Raw genomic sequence first — 25,951 nt, forward strand, 5'->3', positions numbered from 1 at the left:
CAAACTTGGATTGTTTTCTCTGGAGCACTGGAGGCTTAGAGGTGACGTGATAGAAATACCTGTATATAAAATCATGAGAGGCATAGAGCGATAGATAATTAGAGTCTTTTTTCCCAGGGTGCAAATGTCATAGACAAGAGGGCACAGCTTTAAGGTAGATGGAGAAAGTTTAAAGGAGATGTGCAAGGCAGCTTTTTGTTTTACATGGAGTGGTAGGTGCCTGGAACGCGCTGCTGGGGGATAGTGGAAGCAGATACGGTAGTGATGTTTTAGAGGTGTTAAGACAGATACTTGAACAAGGCAGGAAATGGAGGGAGATGGATCATGTGCATTTTGAGGTGATTAGTTTAAGTTTGCATCATGGTCAGCACAGACATCATGGGGCAAAGCGCCTGTTCTTGTGTTGTGCTGTTCTATTTATCAGAAGTCTTCAGAGGTCTGTCTCTGCCACATTGACAAAAATACCCTGATCAACTCTAAGCATAACCTCATTGAAAATTCTCTGAAATTGATTAAACATAATATGCTTTTAAAAGCACTCTGGTTTGCCTTAATTAAACCCACTTTCCTCCATTTTTGAATGAGGGAGTAACGTTTGGTACTCCCCAGTCCTTGGCACCACCCCTGTAAATAAAAAGGTGTTGAACAATAATAGTCAGTGCTCCACCTCCCATGTCCTCCATACTTCCCTCAAAATCCTAGGATGTATCCCAATTATTCCTGGTGATTTACTTACTTTAAGTTCAGCCAACTTTTCTATTATCTCACTGGTATCAACTTTAAACATCCAGTGAGTACTGTCTTCCCTGCTGAAGGCAGATTTAGCACCTTGACAGTGCCCTCAGCATCCGTGTGCAGATTCTCATTTTTGTCCTTTATAGGCCCCACTCCTCCATGTTCTGCTCTTTTACTATTTATAAGCTTGTAGAACACATTTGGATTCTCATTTATGTTGGAGCTAATCTTTTCTCATGGCCTTTTCACCTTTCTTATTTTAATTTGCACTTCTCCTCTGATTTTGTAATTGGCCTCTCACGTGATATTAGTGTTGGAGAGAGTGCAGAGGTGTTGTTGCCTGGTTAGAGGACTTGGGTTATGGGGAGAGATTGGATAGGCTGGACTTGCTTTCTTTGGAGTGGAGGCAGAGTGGTGACCTGATGGAAATGTATAAGATCATGAGAGGGGTAGATAGAACATACATAGACATACATAGAACAGTACAGCACACGAACAGGCCCTTCAGCCCACGATGTTGTGCCATACTAATTAAGCTAATGACACTTAATCCTTTCTGTCAGCACATGGTCCATATCCCTTCATTCTCTGCATATTCATATGCCTTTCCAAGAACCTCTTAAGTGCCTCTATCGTATCTGCTTCCACCACCACCACCACCTATGGCAGTGTATTCCATGCACCCACCACTCTCTGCACGTTTTAAATCAAAACCTGCCCCACACATCATCTTTGATAGTTAAAATCTTTTTCCCATGGTTGGGGTATCAAAAACAAGAGGGCATAGGTTTACGGTGAGTGGAAAGAGTATTAAAGGGGGTCTGAGGGGTAAGTTTGTTTTAAAACACAGAGTTGCTTATATCTGGAAAGTGTTAGAATCAGACACCATAACTATGTTTAAGAGGCATTTTAAATAGGCAAGGCATAGATATTGACTTGGGCAAATGCGTTTAGGGTAGATGATGGGCATAAAGATCAGCATGGATGTGGTGTGCTGAAAGGCCCATTTCTGTGCTCTACAACTCTATGACTATTAGCAGCCTATTTTGCTTTGCCTTTTTCTTTTGTCATTTGGATTTGTTTATTCTTTTGCTCCTGATGGGAATTTGCCTCAACTTATAATTTCAGCAGCATTTTTGTTAGTTTTTTTATGTTTTCCTATCCTTCTGGCAAAAAAATTCTAGTTTATTTTGCATTTTCTCTCAGCATTTATGTGTTACCTTAAAATAGTAAATATCCTAAAGAATTTCACAACTGCGTCAACAAACAGCATTTAACATTAAAACATATATCAAAGCTGCAGGCAAAGTTATGTCAAAGGGTTACATTTAAAGGAGAAAAGAGATGTGGATTCATGGTATCATAAAGTCATACAGCATGGAAACAGGCCTTTTGGCCCAACTGGTCCATGCTGGCCAAGATTCCCATGTAAGCTAGTACCATTTGCCTGCATTTGGCCCATATCCCTCTAAAACCTTTCCTATCCATGTACCTGGGAGTGAGCTGTGAGATATTTGAAGGTGGTTTAATAGAAACAGAAAATTCTGGAAACAGCAAATCAGGCATCATCTGTGGTGACCTGTGGAAAGAGAAGCAGTTAATGTTTCAGATCTGGGATCTTTCACCAGAATTGTAAGATGATTTGCCTTATTTGCAGCCTGGGGTTTGTTATTCTTCACAATTTAAAGAACAACCTAATCTTGGGAGAAGGGAGCACCCCATGCACCTCCCTAAACACTCAGTGCCTCCACCACTGGTGCACAGTGGCTGCAGTCTGCACCATCTACAAAACACACTGTGGTTACTCACCGGAGTCACTGGATTTGGAGAACAAATTAGAAAAAAATCATGTAACCCAAGAATTGGAAAATTTTCAGAACTCAAGTAAATGAGGTCCAAGGCATTGATTAGGGCAGTGAAAGTAGAATAAAAGAGTAGTGTTGCAAGGAACACAAAAGCAGACAGTAAACATTTCTGTGGAGATGTATAAAAGAAATTGAGTAAAACTATTGTTCCTTGTAACAGAAGTAATTCCATTGAGTGATAAGGACTGGCAGAGAAATTAGACATTTTACGTTGGTCTTCACAGAAGAAGACACAAAAGACCTTGAAACAGGTCCAAAGTGAATGACAAGTTCAAAGAAATTAGTGTTATTAGAAAAGTTAGAACTGGAGAAATTAATGGGACATAAAGATGATAACTTCCCAGGACGTTATGATCTATGTTCTAGGGTTTTGAATGAATCAGTGGGTGGTGGAAATGGTAGCTAGTCAAGATCTTTTTCCCATGGTAGGGGTAATTCAAAACAGGAGGGCATAGGTTTAAGGTGAGAGGAAGGGGTTTTATAGGAAATCTGAGGGGTACGTTTGCTTACGCAGGGATTATTTGATATCTGGAATGTGCTGTCAGAAGAGGCAATGGAATCGGATATGATCACCACGTTTAAGAGGTATTTTGAGCAACAGTTAAATGGGCAATGCATCACAGGATACAGTTCTAATGCAGGCTAATGGGATTAAAATAGATGGGAAAAAAGATCAACATGGACGTGGTGAGCTGAAGGGTTTGTTTCTCCTTCTGAGATTCCCATCATGACAGAAAACAGTCATTAGACAATTCAATTAATTCCATGTAATATCAAGAAATGGCTGAGAACATTGGATACAACGATGACTTTGGGACCATATGTCATTCTAGCTGCAGAACTACCTTTGCCTCTAGTCAAGCTGTTCCTGTACAGTTACAAAACTGGCATCTATCCAACCATGTGGAAAATTGCTCCAGTATGTCCTATTCATTAAAAAAAAGGACAGATCCAATCCATCTAATTACTACTCACTCTTTCTTCCCTCAACCAGCAAAGTGGTGGAAGGTAACGTCAACAGTGCAATTAAGTAGTAATTACTCATCATTTATAAAATCTATTGCAGTTATTCACTGTTGCTATTCCGAAGCACCTCCCAAACCCACGACCTCCATCATCAAGAAGGACGAAGGCTTCACTAAGGGCCATGTTGGTTTTCAGAGGTGAGGTGAGAGTTACTGAATTTGATATCTAAGCAGAACGTGATTGAGTGTGACTTCAAAGAGCCCTAGTAAAGGTGGGCACAAAGGGAAAAATACTGATGGTTCGAGTTCAATCATTCCAGCCCCTGGACAATACTGCAGAAGCTCCATGAGGCCTGGACCCACTGTCCTGTTCTGTTTCATCAATGATCTTCCTTGTATCACAAAGCCCAGATGTGGGGATGTTTGTTGATGATTGCACAAGGTTCAATTCCACCTGCAACTCCTTAGCAAATGAATTTGTCTTTGTCTGCATGCAGTATGACGAAGACAGCATTCAGGCATGGGCTGATAAGTGGCAGTTATCATTTCCATTGTTGCCACAAAACTGACAGGCAATTTCCAATAAGGGAGAGCCAACCTATCTCCCATAACATTCAGGGGCATTACTATTGCAGAGTTGTTTACCGTCAACTTCCTGGGGGTCATCATTGACCAACTACATAAATTCTATGGCTACAAGAGCAATTCAGGGGTTGGATATCCTGCTGTGAGTGACTTGTGCCCTAACATCTCGAGCTGTTCCATTATTTACAAAGCACAGTAGAGAAGTGTTGTGGATTATTCTCCAGTTGCCTGCATGAATGCAGCTCCAGCATCTCAAGAAGCTCAATACCATCCAGGACAAAGCAGTCTCCTTGGTTGGTACCCCATCTATCACACCAAGCTATTCTCACAACACTACATGTATGTGTGTATCAGTGGCTGCAGGGTGTATCGGCTATAACATGCATCACGGTTATTCACCGAGGCTTCTCTGAAGCACCTCCCAAGCCCATGACCTCTACCATCAAATAGGACAAAGGCTTCAGGCACACATAGACCCCACCTAAACATTCCCCTTCAAATAATACACCTCAGAAGTACATTGCTATTTCTTCTTTGCTGGATTTAAATCCTGGAATTCCTTTCTTCACACTACAGTGGGTATCTACTGAGTATCTTCACCAGAAGGACGCGAGAAGTTCATGGTTGGGGCATACCACCATCTTAAAGGGCAACTATGAATAGGCAAGAAATGCTGGCCTTGTCAGTCATTCCCAGATCCTGGAAAATGAATAAATTAAAAAAAAATCAGTCTGTTCCAATTAATAAAGGTTTTAGTTCAAAAATATGAAGGAACAGTGGTGATAAGTTGCATAGTATCTAGTTGTTAAATAAATTTTGCTTAACTTCTTTTCTGGTTTTGGAATGCAGTTTAAACGTCCTTGAAACACTCGCCATGACAACTGAAGCATCCATTCCTGGCAACACCAAACCTCATGTTCCTGCTCATCAAAACTATTTTTGGCTCCGCTCCTTCATAGCAGGAGGTAACTATAATTTTGAATAAATGGTTCATGGCTTTAGAGTTATCAGAGAAATATAAGTAGGCCTGTCAACCCTCGACCTGCTCCAGCAAAACATTATTCAGTCACCATTGCTCTGTGTCATTTCAAATCCTCACAACAAAAGTTGGTTGACATTGTTCTTTAAAATGCTGCATCTGTAAGGTTTTGGATGTCAGATTTCATGCAGGAAGAAGAAATACTTCTTGGTTCTAATTCTTGGATTCTTCTACCAAAGGAGATCACTTTACTTAAAATATTGAAGGAATTCTGTAGAACAAATATCTTGATTGGTTTGTGTCTTAGCATTACAATCCCAATATTCTGGTCTCTCACATCTCAGTTAAGGTAACCTGTCCTCATAACTTGAAGAAGGTCCGAGTAGTGCCCAGAAGTGAAATGCTTTTCCAGATTGCAAGTGACCAGAGTAATTAATATAATTTGACCCTGGTGTTCCAGCTTACTTCAGACAAATGCCAAAACTCCCTATGGTATTTTTATTAATTTTTAGTGATTTGTGCCCTTGACAACTAGATCTCTTTGCTTCTCTGTTAATGTTTTTACCATTAAGAAAGTCTTTGATTTATCTTTCTCTGACATGGTCTGTGCAGGAGGTAAGAGTAGCTTTTGGTTTATTTAAAGAGAAAGCAGAGCAAAGAAAATAAAGGTAATCAGAGATATGAGCTGGGAAATGGTATTAGCTTGGAAAAGTTGCAGGAATTGTGATGCATCTGGAAGACGGAGTGGTAAAATGGGATTAGATGGGAGAGAGAAGAGGGAAATGGACTAGAGAGAAATGCAGCAAAAATGAATTAGGCAGAGCAGATGTGAGTGGATGAATGGCAGTGAAAAAGAACATGCCTTGCTTCAGCTGCATGGGGAGGTTGGCAAAAGGTCAAGAGGGCAAAAGTGAAATGGCATTCTATAGTTAGGGGAGAATGCAAGTATTTATTTTGTCACATTCCAGGATAATACACTGTCTCCATGGTGCCAGAGTTGAAGATATCACTGAGTGTTTGAAGAAAATTCTGGAAGGGGGAGGTCAATGATCTTTTGAATAGAGAGGTCCTGTGGGCGCATTTTGGAGAGTTGGGAATGAGATTAAGAAGCAAGATCTCGAAAGTAGAAATCTTTGGATTACTCCCAATACCAGTGAGTACAAAAATAGGAAGATAGGACAGGTGAATATGTAGTAACAGAAATTGTATTGGCTTTAGATTCCTGGGGCATTGAGACCAGTGTAGGGAAAATAGGAACTTGACACACCCAGCTAATTACAGTATACTGGGCCAGGACAAACAAACATTGGCAGACTTGATGATAATGTTAGGGGTAGTTTAAACTAGTTCAGCAGGGGAATGGGAGGTTAAGCGTAGACTAGAAAGGACCAAAGTAAATCTGAAAACAGATGGCAGAAAACCAGTGAGAAAGTTTGTATGGTGGGGTAAACGAGGTTGGATAATTGTCAAAAAGTAAGAAAATTGTGTGAAAGTATTTATTTATGTCTGCCTCTATGCAGCTACATATGCTGAATAAAGTTCTTAAGTTGATTTGAATTTTACAAAAGAGAATTTTACTTGTGGTCCTAAAGCACATAAAGGTGGATAAATCCCTGGGCCTGACCAAGTGTATCCTAGGATATTGTGGGAAAGTAAGGAAGAGCAGAGACACGAGATTCTGCAGGTGCTAGAATCTGGAGTAGCTGGGGCCCTGGCAGAGATATTTGTATCATTGTTAGCCATGGGCGAGGTACTGAAAGACTGGAGGGTGGCTGATGTTGTGCCTTTAATTAAGAAGGGTTGCAAGGACAAGCCAGGGAACTACAGGCCAGTGAGCCGAACATCAGTGTTGGGTAAGTCACTGGAGGGTATTTCTGAGAGACGGAATTAACTGCATTTGCAAAAGCAAGGTCTGGTTAGGATTAGTCAACATTGCTTTGTGCATGGGAAATCATGTTTCACGAATTGAGTTTTGAGTCAGATGTGACCCAAGAGGATTGACAGAGGAAGGGTGGTAGACATTGTCTACATGGACAAGGTTTGATAAGGTCCCAAGAGGTCAGCTGGTCCAGAAGGGTAGATCACATGGGATCCAGGGTGAGCTAGCAAATTGGATACAAAATTGGCTTGGTGGAAAGAATCAGAGAGTGGTAGCTGAGAGGTTGTTTTTCAGATTGGAGGCCAGGGATCCACTGTTTTTTGTCATCTATACTTATGATTTGGGTAAGAATATAGTTGGCATGGTTAGTGACTTTGCAGATAACACCAAAATTAGTGATGTAATAGACAGTGAAGAGATTATCTAAGATTACAACAGGATGTAGTTCAACTGGGAAAATGGGCAAAGGAATGGCAGATGGAATTTAATACGGACGAGTGTGAAGTGTTGCATTTTAGGAAGTTAAACCAAGGCAGGACTTGCACAGTAAATGGCAGGGCCCTGGAGAGTGTTGTAGAACAGGGAGACCTAGGAGTAGAAGTATGTAGTTCCCTGAAAGTGGTAACACAGGAAGACAGGGTGGTGAAGAAGGCATTAGGTATGCTTGCCTTCATCGGTCAGGGCATTTGAGTACAAGAGTTGGGACATCATGTTGCAACTGTACAAGACATTGGTGAGACCACACATCAGAATCAGGTTTATTATCACTGACATATGTTGTTTTGTGACAGTAATACAGTGCAAGACAAAAAGACATAAAAATTACTATAAGTTACAAAAATAAATGAATAGTGCAAAAGAGGAATAATGAGGTAGTGTTCATGGACTGTTCAGAAATATGATGACGGTGGGGCAGAAGCTGTTCCTGAAATGTTGAGTATGGGTCTTTGGGCTCCTGTACCTCTTTCCTGATGGTAGTAACGTGAAGAGGGCATGTCCTGGGTGGTGAGGGTCCTTAATGATGGGTGCCACCTTCTTGAGGCACTGCCTCTTGAAGATGCCCTCAATGGTTGGGTGGGGGGGGGGGGTGCTTGTGCCCATGATGGAGCTGGCTGAGTCTACAACCCTCTGTAGCGTCTTGCGATCCTATGCGTTGGAGCGTCCTTACCAGGCGGTGATGCATCCAGTCAGGATTCTCTCCACCGCACACCTGTAGAAATTCGCAAGAATCTTTGTCATACCAAATCTCCTCAAACTCCTAATGAAGTAGAGCCGCTGGCATGCCCTCTTCGGATTGCATCAATGTATTGGGTCCAGGATAGGTCCTCCGAGATGTTGATGCCTAGGAACTTGAAGCTGCTCACCCTTTCCACTGCTGATCCCTCAAGACTGGTGTGTGTTCTCCTGACTTCCCCTTCCTGAAGTCTTGGATTATTGTGTGCAGTTCTGGTCACCTAGCTTATAGGAAGGATGTCATTATGCTTGATAGGATGCAGAAAAGATTCATAAGGATGTAACCAGGACTGGAGGGCTTGAGTTATAAGGAGAGACTGGATAGGCTGAGGCTTTTCCTCAAGCTGAGGGGTAAAAATCATTAAGGGCATAGGTAGGGTGAATGGTCACAGTCTTTTTCCCAGGGTAGGGGTGCCTGAAGCTGGAGGGCACAGATTTAAACTGAGGGGGCAACTTTTTCACACAGAGGATGGTGAGTATATGGAACGAGCTGCCAGAGGAAGTGGTAGAAGTGGGTGCAATTACAATGTTGAAAAGTCATGTAGACAGGGGCATCGAAAGGAAAGCTCGGAGGGACATGGGCTGTCCCTCTGAGCTTTTCCTTGAGTCTGTTCTCTGAGTCTGTTCACTGGCAGTCACTTACCTTCCAGTCCAGGTGAATTCGTTCCAGGTCTTCAAAGTCTAGCAAGGAGAAGTTACTTACCATCCAGTCCAGGGGAATCCAATCCAGGTCTTACAGGTCTGACCCTTAACAATAACTTACCTGGTGGCTCCACTTCAGGACCGAAGAGTTGCCGCCGCGTACCTCGGAAACATGGCAAGAGGGCTGGGCTGCAGGCGAGACTGAAACAATGTGGTTACAAGACCCCCCCTCCCCAGCATACTACTAGCTAACGTCCAGTCAATTGAGAACAAAGTTGATGAACTAAGGGCAAGACTGACCTACCAAAGAGAACCGAGGGACTGTTGTGTACTATGTCTCACTGAAACGTGGCTCACACCTGCCTCACCTGACTCTGCTATTCAACCTGAGGGCTTCTCGATTCATCGAATGGACCATATAGCGTCCTCAGGTAAAGTTAAAGGCGGAGGGGTCTGCTTCTTAATCAATAACTTATGGTGCTTGGACGTGATGGTCCTGGCAAGCTCCTGTTCACCCAGCCTGGAATATCTAACGGTAAAGTGTCGACCATTCTACCTGCCAAGGGAGTTCACTCCAGCTATCCTGATGGCAGTCTACATCCCACCACAGACGGACATGAAGCCTGCACTCAATGAGCTATACTCCGTGGTCAACAACCTTGAGACAGGATACCCTGAGGCCCTCTTCATCGTCGCAGGGGACTTCAATCAGGCCAACCTCAAGAGTGTGTTAACAAAATACTATCAGCACATCTCCTGCTCCACCAGGGGCGCCAACACCCTTGACCACTGCTATACAACCATCAAAGATGCCTTCTGAGCCACCCCTCGTCCTCACTTTGGGAAATCAGACCACCAGGCTGTGCTCCTTCTCCCTGCATACAAATAGAAACTGAAACGGGAGGATCCGGTACAGAGAGTTGTGCAGTGCTGGTCTGAGGAAGCAGATGAGCTCCTACGTGACTGCTTTGAGACAGTGGACTGGTCCATGTTCAAAGACTCAGCTGCCAGCCTTGATGAGTATGCCACCACCATCACAGACTTTATCAGCAAGTGTGTGGAGGACTTTGTACCAAAGAAGACAATACGGGTGTTCCCAAACAGGAAACCATGGATGAACCGGGAGATCCACTCCCTACTGAAGGCGAGGACTGCTGCACACAAATCTGGTGATCCTGATCTGTACAAGAAATCGAGGTATGGCCTTCAGTAAGCTATCAGGGATGCGAAGAGGCAATGCCAACTCAAAATAGAGTCCCTGACCAGCCGTCAGGTATGGCAGGGCTTACATGCCATAGTAGACTACAAGACGAAGTCGGGCTGCATAGTTAACAACAGCGCATCCCTTCCTGATGAACTTAACGCATTCTATGCGTGTTTTGAACAGAAGGGAAGTGGATTCTCACCATCCACCCTGACAGCCTCCAATGCAGCTGATCCAATGGGTCACAGTGGAGGACGTAAGATCAGTCTTCCGGAGAGTGAACACGAGGAAAGCACCTGGCTCAGATGGTGTCCCTGGCCGTGTGCTCAGATCTTGTGCTGATCAGCTGGCAGAAGTATTTGCGTACATATTTAACCTCTCCCTGCTTCGATCTCAGGTTCCCACCTGTTTTAAGAAGACCACTATCATCCCGGTATGAAGAAAAGCAAAGTAATATGCCTCAATGACTACCGACCAGTGGCTCTGAAATCCACCATCATGAAGTGTTTTGAGAGGTTGGTCATGGCACGCATCAACTCCAGCCTCCCAGACAACCTGGACCCACTGTAATTTGCCTATCGCTGAAACAGGTCTACAGTGGATGCCATCTCCCTGGCCCTACACTCAGCTCTGGAGCATCTGGACAGTAAAGACACCTACGTTAGACTATTGTTTATTGACTACAGCTCTGCCTTCAATACAATAATCCCAAGCAAGCTTGTCACCAAACTCTGGGACCTAGGACTCAACACTTCCCTCTGTAATTGGATCCTTGACTTCCTAACAAACAGACCGCAATCAGTGAGGATAGGCAGCAATACCTTCGGCATGATTATTCTCAACACTGGTGCCCCACAAGGCTGTGTCCTCAGCCCTCTACTCTACTCCCTGTGTGGCCAGATTCTGCTCTAACTCCATCTACAAGTTTGCAGATGATACCACCGTTGTAGGCCCTATCTCAAACAGCGATGAGTCGGAGTACAGGAAGGAGATGGAGAGCTTAGTGGAATGGTGTCATGACAACAACCTTTCCCTCAATCTCAACAAAACAAAAGAGCTGGTCATTGACTTCAGGAAAGGGGGCGGTGTACAGGCACCTGTTTACATCAATTTAGGTCGAGAGGGTTGAGAGCTTCAAGTTCCTGGGAGTGAACATCACCAACAGCCTGTCCTGGTCAAATCACGTAAATGCCACGGCCAAGAAAGCTCACCAGTGCCTCTACTTCCTCAGGTGGCTAAAGAAATTTGATTTGTCCCCTTTGACTCTCACCAACTTTTACTGATGCACCATATCATGGCTTGGTATGGCAACTGCTCTGCCCAGGACTGCAAGAAACTGCAGAGAGTTGTGGACACAGCCCAGTGCATCATGGACACTAGCTTCTCCTCCTTGGACTCTGTCTTTACCTCTCGTTGTCTTGGTGAAGCAGCCAGCATAATCAAAGACCCCACCCACCCGGGACATTCTCTCTTCTCTCCTCTTCCATTGGATAGAAGATACAGGAGCCTGAGGGCACATACACTGGACTTAAGGACAGCTTCTACCCCACTGTGATAAGACTATTGAACGGTTCCCTTATACAATGAGATGGACTATGACCTCACGGTCTACCTTGTGACCTTGCACCTTATTGCACTGCACTTTCTTTGTAGCTGTGACACTTTTGACACTTTACTCTGTACTGTTATTGTTTTTACCTGTACTACATTAATGCACTCTGTACTAACTCAATGTAACTGCACTGTGTAATGAATTGACCTGTACGATTGGTATGCAAGACAAGTTTTTCACTGTACATCGATACAAGTGACAATAATAAACCAATACATCCCTGTAAACACAGGCTGCACCTTGGCTGGCACGGAAGATTAGGCCGTAGGACCCGTTTCCGTGTTCCACAGCTCTGACTCTACAAGATGATTGCCAGAAGCTTACACGTATTAAAGTACACTTGCTCTCGTAAATGTGACGCATTCAGGCAGAAAGTGAAATAGCAGATGAAGGGCATTTATTGGCCACAGAAATCAAAAGTTAAGAAATTGCAGGTCATTTGTTCATCCGGGCAAATCTATTGAATCACATATCTCTGGAAGTATCTGCCATTGGAGTTTCTGAAGGCAATTTTTAAAAAAAAGTGCAAATGGAATTCAGATATAGCAGGTTTCCAAGATTCAAAGAGATTTGAAATGTCCATATATTGGAGGCTATAGGAAGATTCATCAATAAAATTGGTATCAGAATGTCTTAGTGTTGATTTAAATATGAATAACCTGACACTGTTGTGGGAAGACAAAAGCTTTCCAAGTATCCATCTTGTTTCTCTGAGCACAACGATGAACATATCTTTCCATTGGCTGTCAGTGCTAATTTTGTCTTCTAAATTATTCTATTGCAGGTAGGGGTGTATTTTAGAACCTTTCTTGTAGTAGTATTTTCATGTTTTTTTAATCAAAAAATGAAAGGATGTGATTCAATCTTTTCTGTTTTGCTTACATTGAAGGTTGAGAGAACTGTAAAAGATGTGTTTATATGATTAAACACATTCATCCTCTTCCTTAACCTGAGTTGAGGAAGAGGATGAATGCAGGTCCCAAAAGGCCTGAAGTTTGATGTTTTCTTGTGCTTTATTGAAGGGTGAACTGTAATATGCCTGGATCATGGATCATAAAATGTTTCCGCATAGGAGGAGACTATTCAGCCCATTGTGCCTGTAACAATACTTTGGTGGAGCTATCCTGTTAATCCTGTACTTCTGGTGTTCCCCATTGGTCCATTTCAAAGAAAAGGATAGTCTGAAATTTATTGAATCTTATTCCACAATCCTCTTCAGAATTCCAGGTATTCCAGAATTGCTGCCAGCAAAAAGCATTGAAGTTCTCCTTATTTCTCATCCTTACTGGCATCTATCTGTTTCTTCCACACACCTTTGTTTACCAGTAGATCTACAAGCTGCATGACTGCCCCACCCCAAATTAGAAGGATTATCATGAGATGAATATGGCAGGCAAGGTCAAGGAAAATCCCAAGAGATTTTACAGGTATATTAAGAGCAAAAGGGTGCCTCAGGAGGGAAGGGGTCCCCTTTATCTTTATCAGCATGGCTGCCGATGTGTGGAACCACAGGAGAGGGACGAGATTTTTAATGAGTATTTCTCATCAATTTTCACTATGGAGATGGTCATGGATGCTAAGGAATTGAGACAAATGTGTTGTGATGTCTTTGACCACATATGAATTACCAAGGAGGAGGTATTGGCAACCTTAAAAGCACATTAAAGTGGATACATCCCCTGGGCCTCACTAAGTGCATCCTTGGCCTGGTGGGAAGCTAGGGAAGAAATTGCGGAGGCCCTTGCAGAGAGATTTACTTCATCTTTAGCCATGGGTGAATTTCCAGAAGATTGGATGGTGGCTAATGTTGTACTGTTATTTAAAAAGAATAGCAAAGACAGGCCAGTGAGCCAGTGGTGGGTAAGTTTCTGGAGGGGAACAGGATCTACCAGCATTTGGCTAGATGAGGCTTGATTAGGGACAGTTGTGTCTGACAAATTTGTTAGAGATTTTGAAGAGGTAACCAAGAGCATATGTGGGGTCGGGACGGTGGGCATCATCTATATTTGATAAGGCCTTTGATAAGGTCATGCATGGCAGGCTAGTCTGGAAGTTAAGATTGCAAGAGCTAGCTAACTAGATTCAGAATTGGCTCGATGGGAGGAAGCAGAGGATGATGGTGGAAGGTTGTTTCTCGGACTGGAGGCCTGTGACCAGTAGAGTGCCACAGGTGTTGGGGCTGGGACCTTTGTTTGTTATTTATATAAACGATTTGGATGCAATGTACTTTTGTATGTAAGTTTGTAAGTTACATGTATGTAACTTACAAAACAGTAATTTTGTAACTTGTATGTAACTTACAATACAGTAAGTTTGTGGATGATGCTAAAATAAGTGGTATTATACACAGAGAAGATAGCAAAAATTACAGGGGGTGGGGAGGTGGTGGGTGTTCTTGATCAGCAAGGTAAGTGGGCCGACACTTGGCAAATGGCATTAATCCAGATATGTGTGAGGTGTTGCATTTTGGGAAGTCAAACAAGGATAGGTCTTATGGAGGAATTTAAGATAGAGGGATATATGGGAGGAAGGGGTTAGATAGTCTTAGATGTGGTTTGAAGGTCTGCACAACATGGTGGGCCAAAGGGCCTGTATAGTGCTGTATTGTTATATGGTTCTTGTACAGTGAATGGTAGTGCCCTGAGGAGTTTTATGGAATAGAGGGACTGAGGAGTATGCTTCGCTGACACTGGCAATACAGGTAGATAGGGTGGTGAAGAAGGCCTTTGGCATGCTGGCCTTCAGTCAGGGCACTAAGTATAAGAGTTGGGACGTTATGTTGCATTTGGAGAACCGTGGACAGTTTTGGTCACCCTGTTATGGGAAGATCACATCAAGCTGTCAAGCTGGTAAAGAGACAAGGCAGGACCAAATAAAGAGCCTGTTGGATGATTTGGAGCATGAGGGGTAGGATAAGATAGAAAAGGGACTCAGGATCTAATGAGGCAAATCAAAGGTATGCTATGTGAGATACTGAGAAGTTTATACTGCATGAAGCCTAAAGCATTTTTAAAACTTTATTAAACAGCATGGTAACAGGGCCTTCTGGCCCAACGAACCTGTGCCGCCCAATCACACCCATGTTAACCTACTAATATGTACGTCTTTGGAATGTAGGAAGAAACTGGAGCACCCAGAGGAAACCCACATAGTCATAGGGAGAACGTACAGACTCCTTACAGATAGCAGCGGGAATTGAACCCCGATTGCTGGAGCTGTAATAGCGTTACGCTAACCGCTATGCTACCATGAAGAATATAGGAAGTGGAGGGCAAAATGATAAGGGAATTTAGGACAGCAATGAAAAATGGTAGACAAAGTAGCAGAAAATTAAATATATTTTGGAAGTATCTAAAGAGTATGAGGGTCTAAAGAGAATAGGGCCAATTTGGGACTAAGTAATAGGTTTTTACAAAAGAATGAGACAATGTTCTTTGCTGAGGAGGAACCACATGAAATGTTGAATGGGATAAATACTGAATAGTAAAAGGACTATTATGGGTTTAGCAATGGATAAATGACCAGGCCCAGGTGTAATATATCTCAGGCTGTTGAAAGAAACAAGGTAGGGAATTACAGAAGCTCTAGGCGTTGCTTTTTCAATCCTCCTGCCTACAGAGTGATGCTGAAAGTTTGGAAGATTATTAATGTTCTGTTGTAGCCTAATCCCTTTTAAACAATTACAATTTAACATCAGTGGTGGGCAAGTTACTGGAATCAGTTCTGAGGGACAATGTAAAGCCTAATTTATGTAAGATCTTTATTAGTCACATGTACATCGAAACACACAGTGAAATCCATCTTTTGCGTAGTGATTTTGGGGGGCAGCCCGCAAGTGTCGCCACACTTCCGGCGCCAACATAGCATGCCCATAACTTCCTAACCTGTATGTCTTTGGAATGTGGGAGGAAACCAGAGCACCCGGAGGAAACCCACACAGACATGGGGAGAACGTACAAACTCCTTACAGACAGTGGCCGGATTTGAACCCAGATTTGTCGCTAACCACAATGCTACCATGCCTGACTGTACCGTGACCGTGCCTAATTTATAATGAACTGATTATTCAAGAACAGTCAGAATAGATTTGTTTAGCTAGCAATTGAATTTTGTGAGGAGGTTTCACTGAAGAAGTATGCTTGATGTAGTCTACATGGATTTCAGCAAGCATTGCAGACTGATCAGGAAAGAATTCTTATTCTCTATTTTTTGATATCCATCTCATCTGACCTCATTTTTCCTTTAAATTCCTTCTGCTGTAAATACTTTACCCTACAATAGAGCTCTAATGGTCCTCCTCAAATGAGATTCTCTGTAAGTGTGATACACGATTGCTTGACTTCCCTCTTTTTGACATGTTGGCCATAGCATCCTTTTTGAATTTGTTTTGCCTTTTCAACTGTCGGAGTGCCTCTGCCTGGTTCTAAACCTATCCATTTGCAGCCTGAGAATGGTTTGAAATAAGTTCTCTTCAATTGCACTGATATACCTCGATACTTCGAAGGATTTATGTATTTCTCATCAATATGATATCATCACCTGAAGGGACTGTGTTTGCTTATGACGTGTATGCTGATGATACCTGGTTCTGCCTTGCCTCTTGACCTCTCCACTGTCTCTAAGTTGTTTTATTGCTCACCCAAGTTGATTGATTTGGACCATAGGGGAAATTTGCTTCCTCTTCACATTGCACATCAACTTGACAGGGTAGGCAGAGCCTTGGTTGGCTGTCTGTCTGAAGGTTGGAAGCTCCCACACAATGGTACTGAAATTTATGTGCCCAATCTAGTTAGTGGGGCCTGAACCCACACTCCCGACTTGGGTATTGATTAGTTTTAGCACTATTGTCAACAAATCCTATTATGTGCGTGTTTTACATATCTTTGGTGCAAATTGTATGTAGTGATTACATAAATTTTTCTGTTGGTTTTGAAGATTAAATCTAATTATTTTGTTTTTGCATAGGTGTTGCAGGATGTTGTGCAAAGTCAACAATCGCCCCATTGGACAGAGTGAAGATTTTACTACAGGCTCACAATCGTCATTATAATCACCTTGGTAATTATTTTTTAAAAATCTGTTCCATTTGTTTGTTAGAACATGTAATAATGTAGCCTGGAGAATTGTCAGCCATGTGCCAACTGATGTTTGAGTTGAGTTTAAAGATGATGAATATTTAGTGTACTTTGATTCTGGCAGACTTTCTCTGATTGCAACCTTGGTTCCGTGTGGCAAATGCCAGGCAATTGTGAGTTCTTCACCAAGGGAAGAGCCTAACCTGCTATGGAGGAGCCATTTATATTCCTGGATTGCCATATACTTATGTATTTTAAAATTAATCCACTGCAGCCTTTGGCCTTAGTTACATATAGTGCGGTTATCCATCAAAGCACAGGTAGGATATTAATTTGTAAGTGGGCGTGTAAGGATGTGAACTGCCTGCATGGATTACTATGGTCAATCCAGTCATGATGGCTTTTATCTGGCATCAGTCCAAATACTCCTTGTCCTTTAATTCCATTTTATCAGAAGATTGATTCCAAATTTGTTCATATTAACAGAAGTAAGTTATATCATAACAAAGACACAGAAGACGTTTAAATTTATGAAAGTTAAATTAACTGAATTGGCTGCAGACATTTCTCCTTTTCTAAATAACTGTACAACATTGGTTAACTTCCACTTTTCCAAGTACGCATCTGTAGCCAAAGATGATTGGACCCACTTTGTGTCCTTTATCCATTTTCAAACAGGCTGCACCATTTTGGTCTCAAATACAACCTACTTCTTCATTTGTTATACTCTGGCTTTTCAAATATTTATGGAAAAGTACCTGACAACACTTTCTTGTTCTTTCCACATCGATTATTCCCTTGATGCTCAGTGCCATGAACACTATCATTACTTCCCAACGGTGACTACCTTGATGAATTTCACAAATTGCAATCGTTGCTCTGACCTTTTTATTCCTGTGATCATGTCATTGTCACAAGTCATTCCCTTGACTGCATTCACTTCTCCAATCTCAATCCCTTAATATTGTTGAAATCAAAACAACACAGATGTTGGAAATGTGAAATAATAACAGAAACTATCAGCAAGTTAAGCAGCATTTCTGAAAAGGGAAATTGAGTTAATGTTTCAAGTTGAAGACCCTTCATCAGAATTGGGAAAGGGAGAAAGCAAGTAAGTTTTAAGGTGCAGAGAGGGTGAGGGAGAGAGAGACAGAATAAAAGGGATATCTCTGATAAGGTGGCACAAGGATTGTCATAGTGATAAACTGTTAATGAAGCCTTTTGGGTGTTAGATTAACAAGGACAGTTGGAGAGAGACAAAAAAAAGCATGTAAAAGCTGTGCAATATCAGAGCTGCAGGAAATACCCAGCAGATCAGACGGTGTTAATGGAGAGAAAAATACTGAGCTGTTATTACAGACTGATAATTGACAGCAGATCTGGTCAGTTATGATACAAACAAAGAAAGCAAGTTACCTGAAATTGAATTCTTTATTGAGTTGCAAAGGCTGTAAGATCCCCACTGGAAGATGAAATGGTGTTCATTGAGCTTGAGCTTGTGCTTGGCCTGATTGTGAAGGAAACCATAGATAGAAAAGACAGAAAAAATGGGATGAAGAATTAAAGTGACAGGCAATCAGTAGAGCAGAGGTTCCCATTTGTTCTAAATGCAAAGCAGTCACCCAATCTGTGTTTGGTTGTTCCATTGCAGAGGAGACTAGGTTGTGAGCACTGAATATAGTGCACGAGATTGGAACAAGTGCAAGTGAATTGCTGCTTTGACTCCATGATCACTTACTTTACCCGCAATCTCCTTCTCCCAAACCTTGTGTGGGATGTTGTGAATGGGGGGTGAAATTAGGAGGGCTTGTTTCCATGCTGTATAACTCTATGACTCTAGTAAGGAAAGATTTTTAGTCCTCCGTTTATATCTGGTACCTCGCTTGTAGCTAGTAAAGATGTAAAAAAAAAATCTGAGGGGCCCCAACAATCTCCTCCATTGCCTTCCACAGCATCCTGAGATGCCTTGGGGATTTATCCACCTCTATTTGCTCCAAGACATCTAACACCTGCTCCTTCTTAATGCTAACATGCTCCAGAATATCACCAGCCCTCTCCCTGAACTCTCCATCTACCATGTCTTTTTCCTTAGTCAATAGACATTTAAGACCACTCCTGACTCCAGACACAGATTGCCCCTTTGGGGATTCTTTTTTTCCTGGTACCCTTTCACTCCAAATATATTGATAAAATGTCTTGGGATTTTCTTCAATCTTGTCTGTCCGTGATATTTCTTTGCATTGCCCTCCTAATGCTTTTTTTAGATGCTGTACGACACACTCTATATTCCTCAAGGGTCTCTCCCAGTCTCAGTCACCTATATGTGCCATATTGTTTTTTCATCATCCCTTACCATTCATCCCTAATCTTAGCATTCTTATTTTTTACCCTTATGGGAAGATGTTAGCCCTGAACACTCACGCTCCCTCACTTTTAAGAGAGTCCCATGTTGGAAATTTTTCCAGGTCCTCTCTTATGTTACAGAAATTGGTCTTCCCCTAATTAAGGATGTTATTCCACTTCATAATTGCCTTGAAAGTTATAGAATCATAGTTACTATAACCAAAATTCTCCCCCACTGACAACTTCTACCACCTGCCCAGCTTCATTTCTCAAGTCTAAGTCCAGCAGAGCTCCTTCTCTAGCATAACTATATTTGCTTTGGTTCAAAGATGTCTCCTGGATGCACTTCAGAAATTCCTCACCATCTCAGCCCCTCAACCTAAGGCACTCCCAGTCAATATTGGAGTAGGTAAAATCTCCCACTATGATCACACTAATGCTTTTGCATCTTTATAATCTGTCTATATATCTATTCTATCCCTTACTGACAATTGAGGGACCTTTGTTTAACATCAGCAATGTGATTGCCTCTTATTTCTAAATCTACCCACATGGCTTCAGTTGAAGAGTCTTCCAAGACATTACTGCCTCATTAGTGTACTCTCGATCATCAGCAAAGTGATGAGAGGGATAATTGACGGTGCTAACATGCAGCGCTTGCTCAGCAGCAACCTGCTTACAGAAACACGAGAGATTCTGCAGATACTGGAATTTGGAGGACCCAGAAAATGCTGGAGGAACTCAGCAGGTCAGGCAGCATCTATGGAGGGAAATAAACAGTCGATGTTTTGGGTCGAGACTCTTCATCAGGACTGGAAAGGAAGAGGGCAGAAGCCAGAATAAGAAAGTTGGAGGAGCGGGAGGAGCACAGGCTGGCGGGTGATAGGTGAGTCCAGGTGGGAGGGGGAAGGAAGGTAGGTGGGTGGCGGAGGGGGGAGATGAAAGGGAACGATGTGAGAAGCTGGTAGAAGAGGCAAAGGGCTGAACAAGGAGGAATCTGGTAGGAGGGGGCAGTAGATCATGGAATAAAGGGAAGGAGGTGGGAAATAGATGGGCAGGTCATGAGGGTGGCAGAGGGGAAAGAGAAGCGGGGAGGGGGCCACAGGAATGAGGGAAGACAAAGGTGGGGGTGGTTACTGGAAGTTAGAGAAATTGATGTTAAGGCTGTCAGGTTGGAGACTACAAAGGCGGAATATGAGGTGTTCCTCCAACCTGTGTCTGGCCTCAACATGGCAGTAGAGGAGGCTATGGATAGACATGTCAGTATGGGAGTGGGCTGTGAATTTGAAGTGGCTGGTCACTGGGAGATCCTTGCCACTGGGATCCTACCACCAGGCACATCTTCCCCTTTGCTGGCACCTCCCCCCTGCCCCCACACTTTCTGCAGGGATCGTGCTCTTGGTGACTCCCATGCAAAGTGCTACGCCTTCCCTACAGCTCTTACCTCACCACCATTCAGGGCCCTAGACAGTCCTTCCAGGTGAGGCAGCACTTCACCTGTGAATCTGAGAGTGTCATTTATTGCATCTGGTGCTCCCGGTGCAGCCTCCTCTACATCGGTGAAACCCGGTGCAGATTGGGTGAAAGCTTCGAGCACCTTTGCTCTGTCCACCACAAAAGCAAGGATCCATATGCCTTCTTTACCACCCTATCAACCTCTACAGCCACTTCCAGGGAGCTATGAACTTGGACCCCAAGATCCTGCTGTACATCAACACTATTTAGGGTCCTGCCATTAATGGTGTACCATCCCTTTACATTTGATCTTCCAAAGTGTAACACCTCACATTTGGCTAGATAAACTCCATCTGCCATTTCTCCACCCATTTCTGCAACTGATTTATATCCCACTGTATCCTTTGGTAATCTTCTACATTATGCACAACACCACCAATCTTTATATAGGCTGCGAACATCTATCTACAATTTCATCCAGATCATTTATATACATCACAAACAGCAGAGTTCCCAGTATGGATCCCTGTGGAACACCACTAGTCACGGACCTCCAGCCAGAGTAAGTCCCATCAACCACTACCCTCTGTCTTGTGTGCGCAAGCCAATTCTGAATCCAAATGGCCAAGTCACCAAGTCTTCTAGATGAGCTCCCATGAGGGACCTTGTCAAACACCTTAATAAAATCCATGTAGATGACATCCACAGCTGCCGTCATCAATCAACTTCGTCATCTCCTCGAAAATCCTAATCAAGTTAGCAAGGCATGCCTTGCCTCACACAAAGCCACATTGACTGTCCCTACTTAGGCCATGGTTTTCCAAATGCTCATAAATTTTATACCTAAGAATCCTTTCCAACAGCATCCCTACCACTGATGTGAAACTTGCTAGTTTCCAGCATTATTTCTATTTCCCTTCTTGAACAATTGAACAACATTAGCTACTCACCAGTTTGCTGGGACCTTGCCTGTGGCTAGAGAGGACACAAAGATCTTGGTCAAGGCCCCAGCAATCTCTTCTCTTGCCTCTCTCTCAAGAATCTGAGGTATGTCCCATCTGGCCCTGGGGACTTATCCACCTTAACATTCTTCAGGAGACCAAACACTACCTCTTTCTTTATCTCATATTAGCATGCTCCTCACTGATCTCACTATCCTCCATGTCCTTCTCCTTTGTAAATACCAACACAGAGTACTCAATCAGGATCTTGGCCACGTCCCCTGCCTCCAAGCACACGTTCCTTCCTTTATCCTTGGGTGATCCTACCCTCTCCCTAGTTATGCCCTTGCTTTTGATGTATCTATAGAATGCCGTGGGATTCTCTTTAATCCTACTTGCCAAGAACTTTTCATGGCCCCTCCTGGCTCTCCTAATTTCCTCTTGAGTTCTTTTCTGGTTCCCTTATAATCCTCAAGGGCTTTGTTTGATTTTAGCTTCCTAAGCCTTACATACGCTACCTTTGTCTTCTTGACTAAATTTACCACCGCTCTCGTCATCCAAGGTTCTCTTACCCTGCCATCCTTGTCCTTCCTTCTTACTGGAACATACCTGTCCTGTACTCTGTGCATTAGGTCTTTAAAGACCCTCCACACTTCTTTGCATACTTTCCAGCTTAATAATGTCTTTCCTATAACAGGGTGACCAAAACTGTACACGATATTCCAAGTGCGGCTTCACTATTGTCTTGTACAACTGCAACATTACATCCTATTTCCTATACTCAGTGCCCTGACAGAGGAAGGCCAGCGTGCCATTCGCCACCGCCACCACCCTGTCTGCCTGTGACGCTACTTTCAGTGAATTATTTACTTGTACTCCTAGGTCCCTCAGTTCCATAAGGGTGCTAGCATTCACTGTATAAGTCCTATCCTGGTTTGACTTGCCAAAATTACACTTACTGGAATTGAAAGCCATTTGTCAGTCCTTGGCCCACTTGTTGAGCTGATAAAGATCCCCCTGTAATTTTTGATAACTTTCTTCGCTTCTACAATACCACCTATTTTAGTATCACCCACAAACTTACTGACCCTGCCTTGTGTATTCTCATCCAAATAAATAATGAACAACAAAGGTCCCAGCATCGACCCCTGTGGCACACCACTAGTCACAGACCTTCAGTCTGAGAAACAGCTTTCCACCATCACACTCTGCTTCCTTCCATCGAGCCAATTAATAATACAGTTAGCTAGCTCTCCCTGGATCCCATGTGATCTAACCTTCCAGACTAGCCCAACATGTGAGACCTTGTCAAAGACTTTGCTGAAGTCCATATGGATGATGTCCACTGCCCTTCCCTCATCTATCCTCTTAGTTACCTCTTAGAAAAACTCTTACAGATTTGTCAGACACAATTTCCCTACGTGGTGCTGACTATCCCTTTTCAGATTTTGTCTATCCAAATGCTGGTAGATCCTGAACCTCAGAAACCTGTCCAGTAATTTACCCACCAGTGATGGCAGACTCAGTGGCCTGTAGTTCCCTGGCTTGTCTTTGCTGCGCTTCTTAAATAATGGTACAGCATTAGCCACCCACCAGTCTTCCAGAACTTCACCTGTGGCTAAAGATAAAGCAAATATCTCCGCAAGGGCCTCTGCAATTCCTTTCCTAGCTATCCACAAGGTCTGAGGGTGGACTTGGTCAGGTCCTGGGGATTTATCCACCTTAATGTGCTTTAGGGCCACTAGTAATCCTTGGTAATTTGTACGTGACTATGGTAGTTGGCCACTTTTTTTGCTAGGGCAGAAATGTCAAATGCATAGATTTAAGGTGAAAGGGGGAAAGTTTGGAAATTTAGGAGAACTTTTGTTTTACACAGAGAATGGTTGGTACAAAAGAGATTCACCAGGATATTGCTGAAAGAGTATTGGCTGTCAGGAGAGGTTGAGAAAACTTGGATTATTTTCTCTGAAGTGCCGGACGCTGGAGGACACCTGGGAGAAGTATCTAAAATTACGAGAGGCATAGAGTAATACAGCATGGAAACAAGCCCCCCTTCTGCCCAACTCATCCATGGGGGTCAAGGTGGTGGAAGCAGATATGATAGTGATATTTAAGAAGCAAATAGACAGGCACATGAACATTTAGGGACAGGAGGGATACGGATCAGATTAATTTGGCGTCATGGTCAGCACAGTCATTGTAGGCTGAAGGACCTCTTCCTGTGCTGTTACTGTTCTCTGTTCTCTAAGGATGCAGAAATATTTGACAGAGCCCCAGCCATCTTCTCCCTTTTTTCTCAAGGCAACCTGGGATAGACCTCATCCCAATTCTTCCTCCTTAATACTGATCTGCTCCAGATTGTCTGCATACCCCTTCATGAGCTCATTGTCTTCCATATTCTTTTGGGTGAATTCAGAGGAGAGTTATTCATTTAGGACTTCATTCACTTTGCCTGGCTCCACACTTTTGTCCCCAGGAACCCATTCTTTTGCTTGCGACCCCCTTGCTTTTGATATACTTGTATCTTGGGATTCTCCTTTATCTTACTTGCCAAGGATATTTGATGCCCCCTTTTTGCCCTCTAATTTCTTTAAATTCTCTCCTTCACACTCTATATTCCTCAAGAGACTTGCTTTCTTGCTATTTGCTTACTTAACTGTTCCTCTAGCTCCTGCTGACTGTTGGGAGGCCTACAGTGAAAACCCCAGCAAAGTGATCACCCCTCTCTTATTCCTGTTCTACCCATGTGGCCTTGTTGGACAATCCCTGCACGATATCTGGTCTAAGTACTGCTGTTATGTTCTCCCACATCAGTAGTGAGGCTCTTCCCAACCACCCCCCCCCCCCACTGCCCTCTTTTGCATTTCCCTCTCTGATGTCTAAAACTTCTAAAACATCAAACATAAAGCTTCCAATCCTGACCTTCCCTCAACCATGTTTCTGTGATTGCTGTAACATCATAATTTCAGGTGCTGATCCATGCTCTCAGCTCATTTGATTTGCCTGTGAGGTTACTTGAATTAAAGTGAATACAATTGAGCCTGCCAGCCCTCCCATGCTCCCTAACCTGTCTCTGTAGAGGATAAATCAAGCAAGTCCAGTTCTGCCACTGGACTGGCTTGATTTATCCTCTACATTTTTCTCCCCATAGCTGCACTACTATTATGCTTCCCAACTCTCAGCCAAATTAGTTTAAACCTTTGCAAGTAGTGTGTGTAAACGATTCTGCAAGGTCTGTGGCACTGGGACTGGTCCTGCTGCTCAGAAGGGAAGGGAGGAGAAGAGGAAGGTGGTAGTGATAGGGGACTCGATAGTCAGGGAAACAGATAGGAGGTTCTGTGGCAGTGAGCATGAATCCTGGATGGTTTGTTACCTCCTAGGTGCCAGGGTCTGGGATGTCACTGATCGGCTCCACAGAATTCTACAGCGGGAGGGAGAACAGCCAGAAGTCATGGTTCATGTTGGTACCAGTGACATAGGTGGGAAGAGGGATGAGGTCCTGAAAAGTGAGTTTAGCAAGCTAGGCAGAAGGCTGAAGGACAGGACCTCGAGGGTAGCGATCTCGGGATTGCTGCCAGTGTCACACGATAATGAAGGTAGGAATAGGAGGAGATGGCAGATAGATGCGTGGCTGAGAAGTTGGTGCAGGAGGGAGGGTTTTAGATTTTGGGATCATTGGGACCTCTTCTGGGGAAGGTGGGACCTGTACAGAGAGGACGGGTTACACCGGAACCTGAGGGGGGCCAATATCCTTGCGGCCAGGTTTGCTAGGGTGGTTCAGGAGGGTTTAAACTAGATTGCGAGGGGGAAGGAAACCGGAGGAGTAGGTCAGAGGAAGAAGGGGATGGGGAAATGTCAGATTTGACAGGTAGAGAGTCTTTGAGGAAGGAGAAGCAGAGTACAGGCTACAAAAGTAGTAAGGTGGATGGGCTAAAGTGCATTTACTTGAATGCGAGAAGCATCAGGAATAAGGAAGACTAACTGAGAGCTTGGATAAGTACATGGGACTATGATATTGTGGCTATTACAGAGACATGGCTGACATCGGGGCAGGAATGGATATTGAATATTCCTGGTTTTCAGTGTTTTAAAAGGGATAGGGAGGGGGGGAGAAGAGGAGGATGGGTGGCGATACTGGTCAGGGACACGGTTACAGCTGCAGAAAGGGTAGATAATGTAGAAGGATCCTCTCTAGAGTCAATATGGGTGGAAGTTAGGAGTAAGAAAGGGGCAGTTACCCTCCTGGGAGTATTCTATAGGCCCCCCGGTAGCAGTAGGGATACTGAAGAGCAGATTGGGAGGCAGTTTTTGGAGAGATGCGAAAATAACAGGGTTATTATAATGGGAGACTTCAACTATCCAAGTATTGATTGGCACCTACTTAGTGCCAAAGGTTTAGACGGGGCGCAGTTTGTTAAGTGTGTCCAGGACGGATTCC

General features: G+C 43.4%; 1 protein-coding gene across 4 annotated transcripts in view; it reads left to right on the plus strand.

Moving 5' to 3' along the window:
- slc25a16 (solute carrier family 25 member 16) overlaps positions 1-25,951 on the plus strand; it is a 91,324-nt gene that overhangs the window by 8,187 nt on the left and 57,186 nt on the right. For 2 of the 4 annotated variants that reach the window (XM_052027372.1, XM_052027373.1), the window contains exons 2-4: positions 3,667-3,763; positions 5,000-5,115; positions 16,665-16,757. In XM_052027372.1, coding sequence (XP_051883332.1) covers positions 5,025-5,115; positions 16,665-16,757 — 184 coding nt within the window. In that variant the 5' untranslated portion in view covers positions 3,667-3,763; positions 5,000-5,024. Of the gene's footprint in view, positions 1-3,666; positions 3,769-4,999; positions 5,116-16,664; positions 16,758-25,951 lie in introns of those variants that run through there. The other 2 variants (XM_052027374.1, XM_052027375.1) reach the window with 2 other exon arrangements.

The sequence above is a fragment of the Pristis pectinata genome, chromosome 12, assembly GCF_009764475.1.
Source record: "Pristis pectinata isolate sPriPec2 chromosome 12, sPriPec2.1.pri, whole genome shotgun sequence".
Classification (NCBI taxonomy): domain Eukaryota; kingdom Metazoa; phylum Chordata; class Chondrichthyes; order Rhinopristiformes; family Pristidae; genus Pristis; species Pristis pectinata.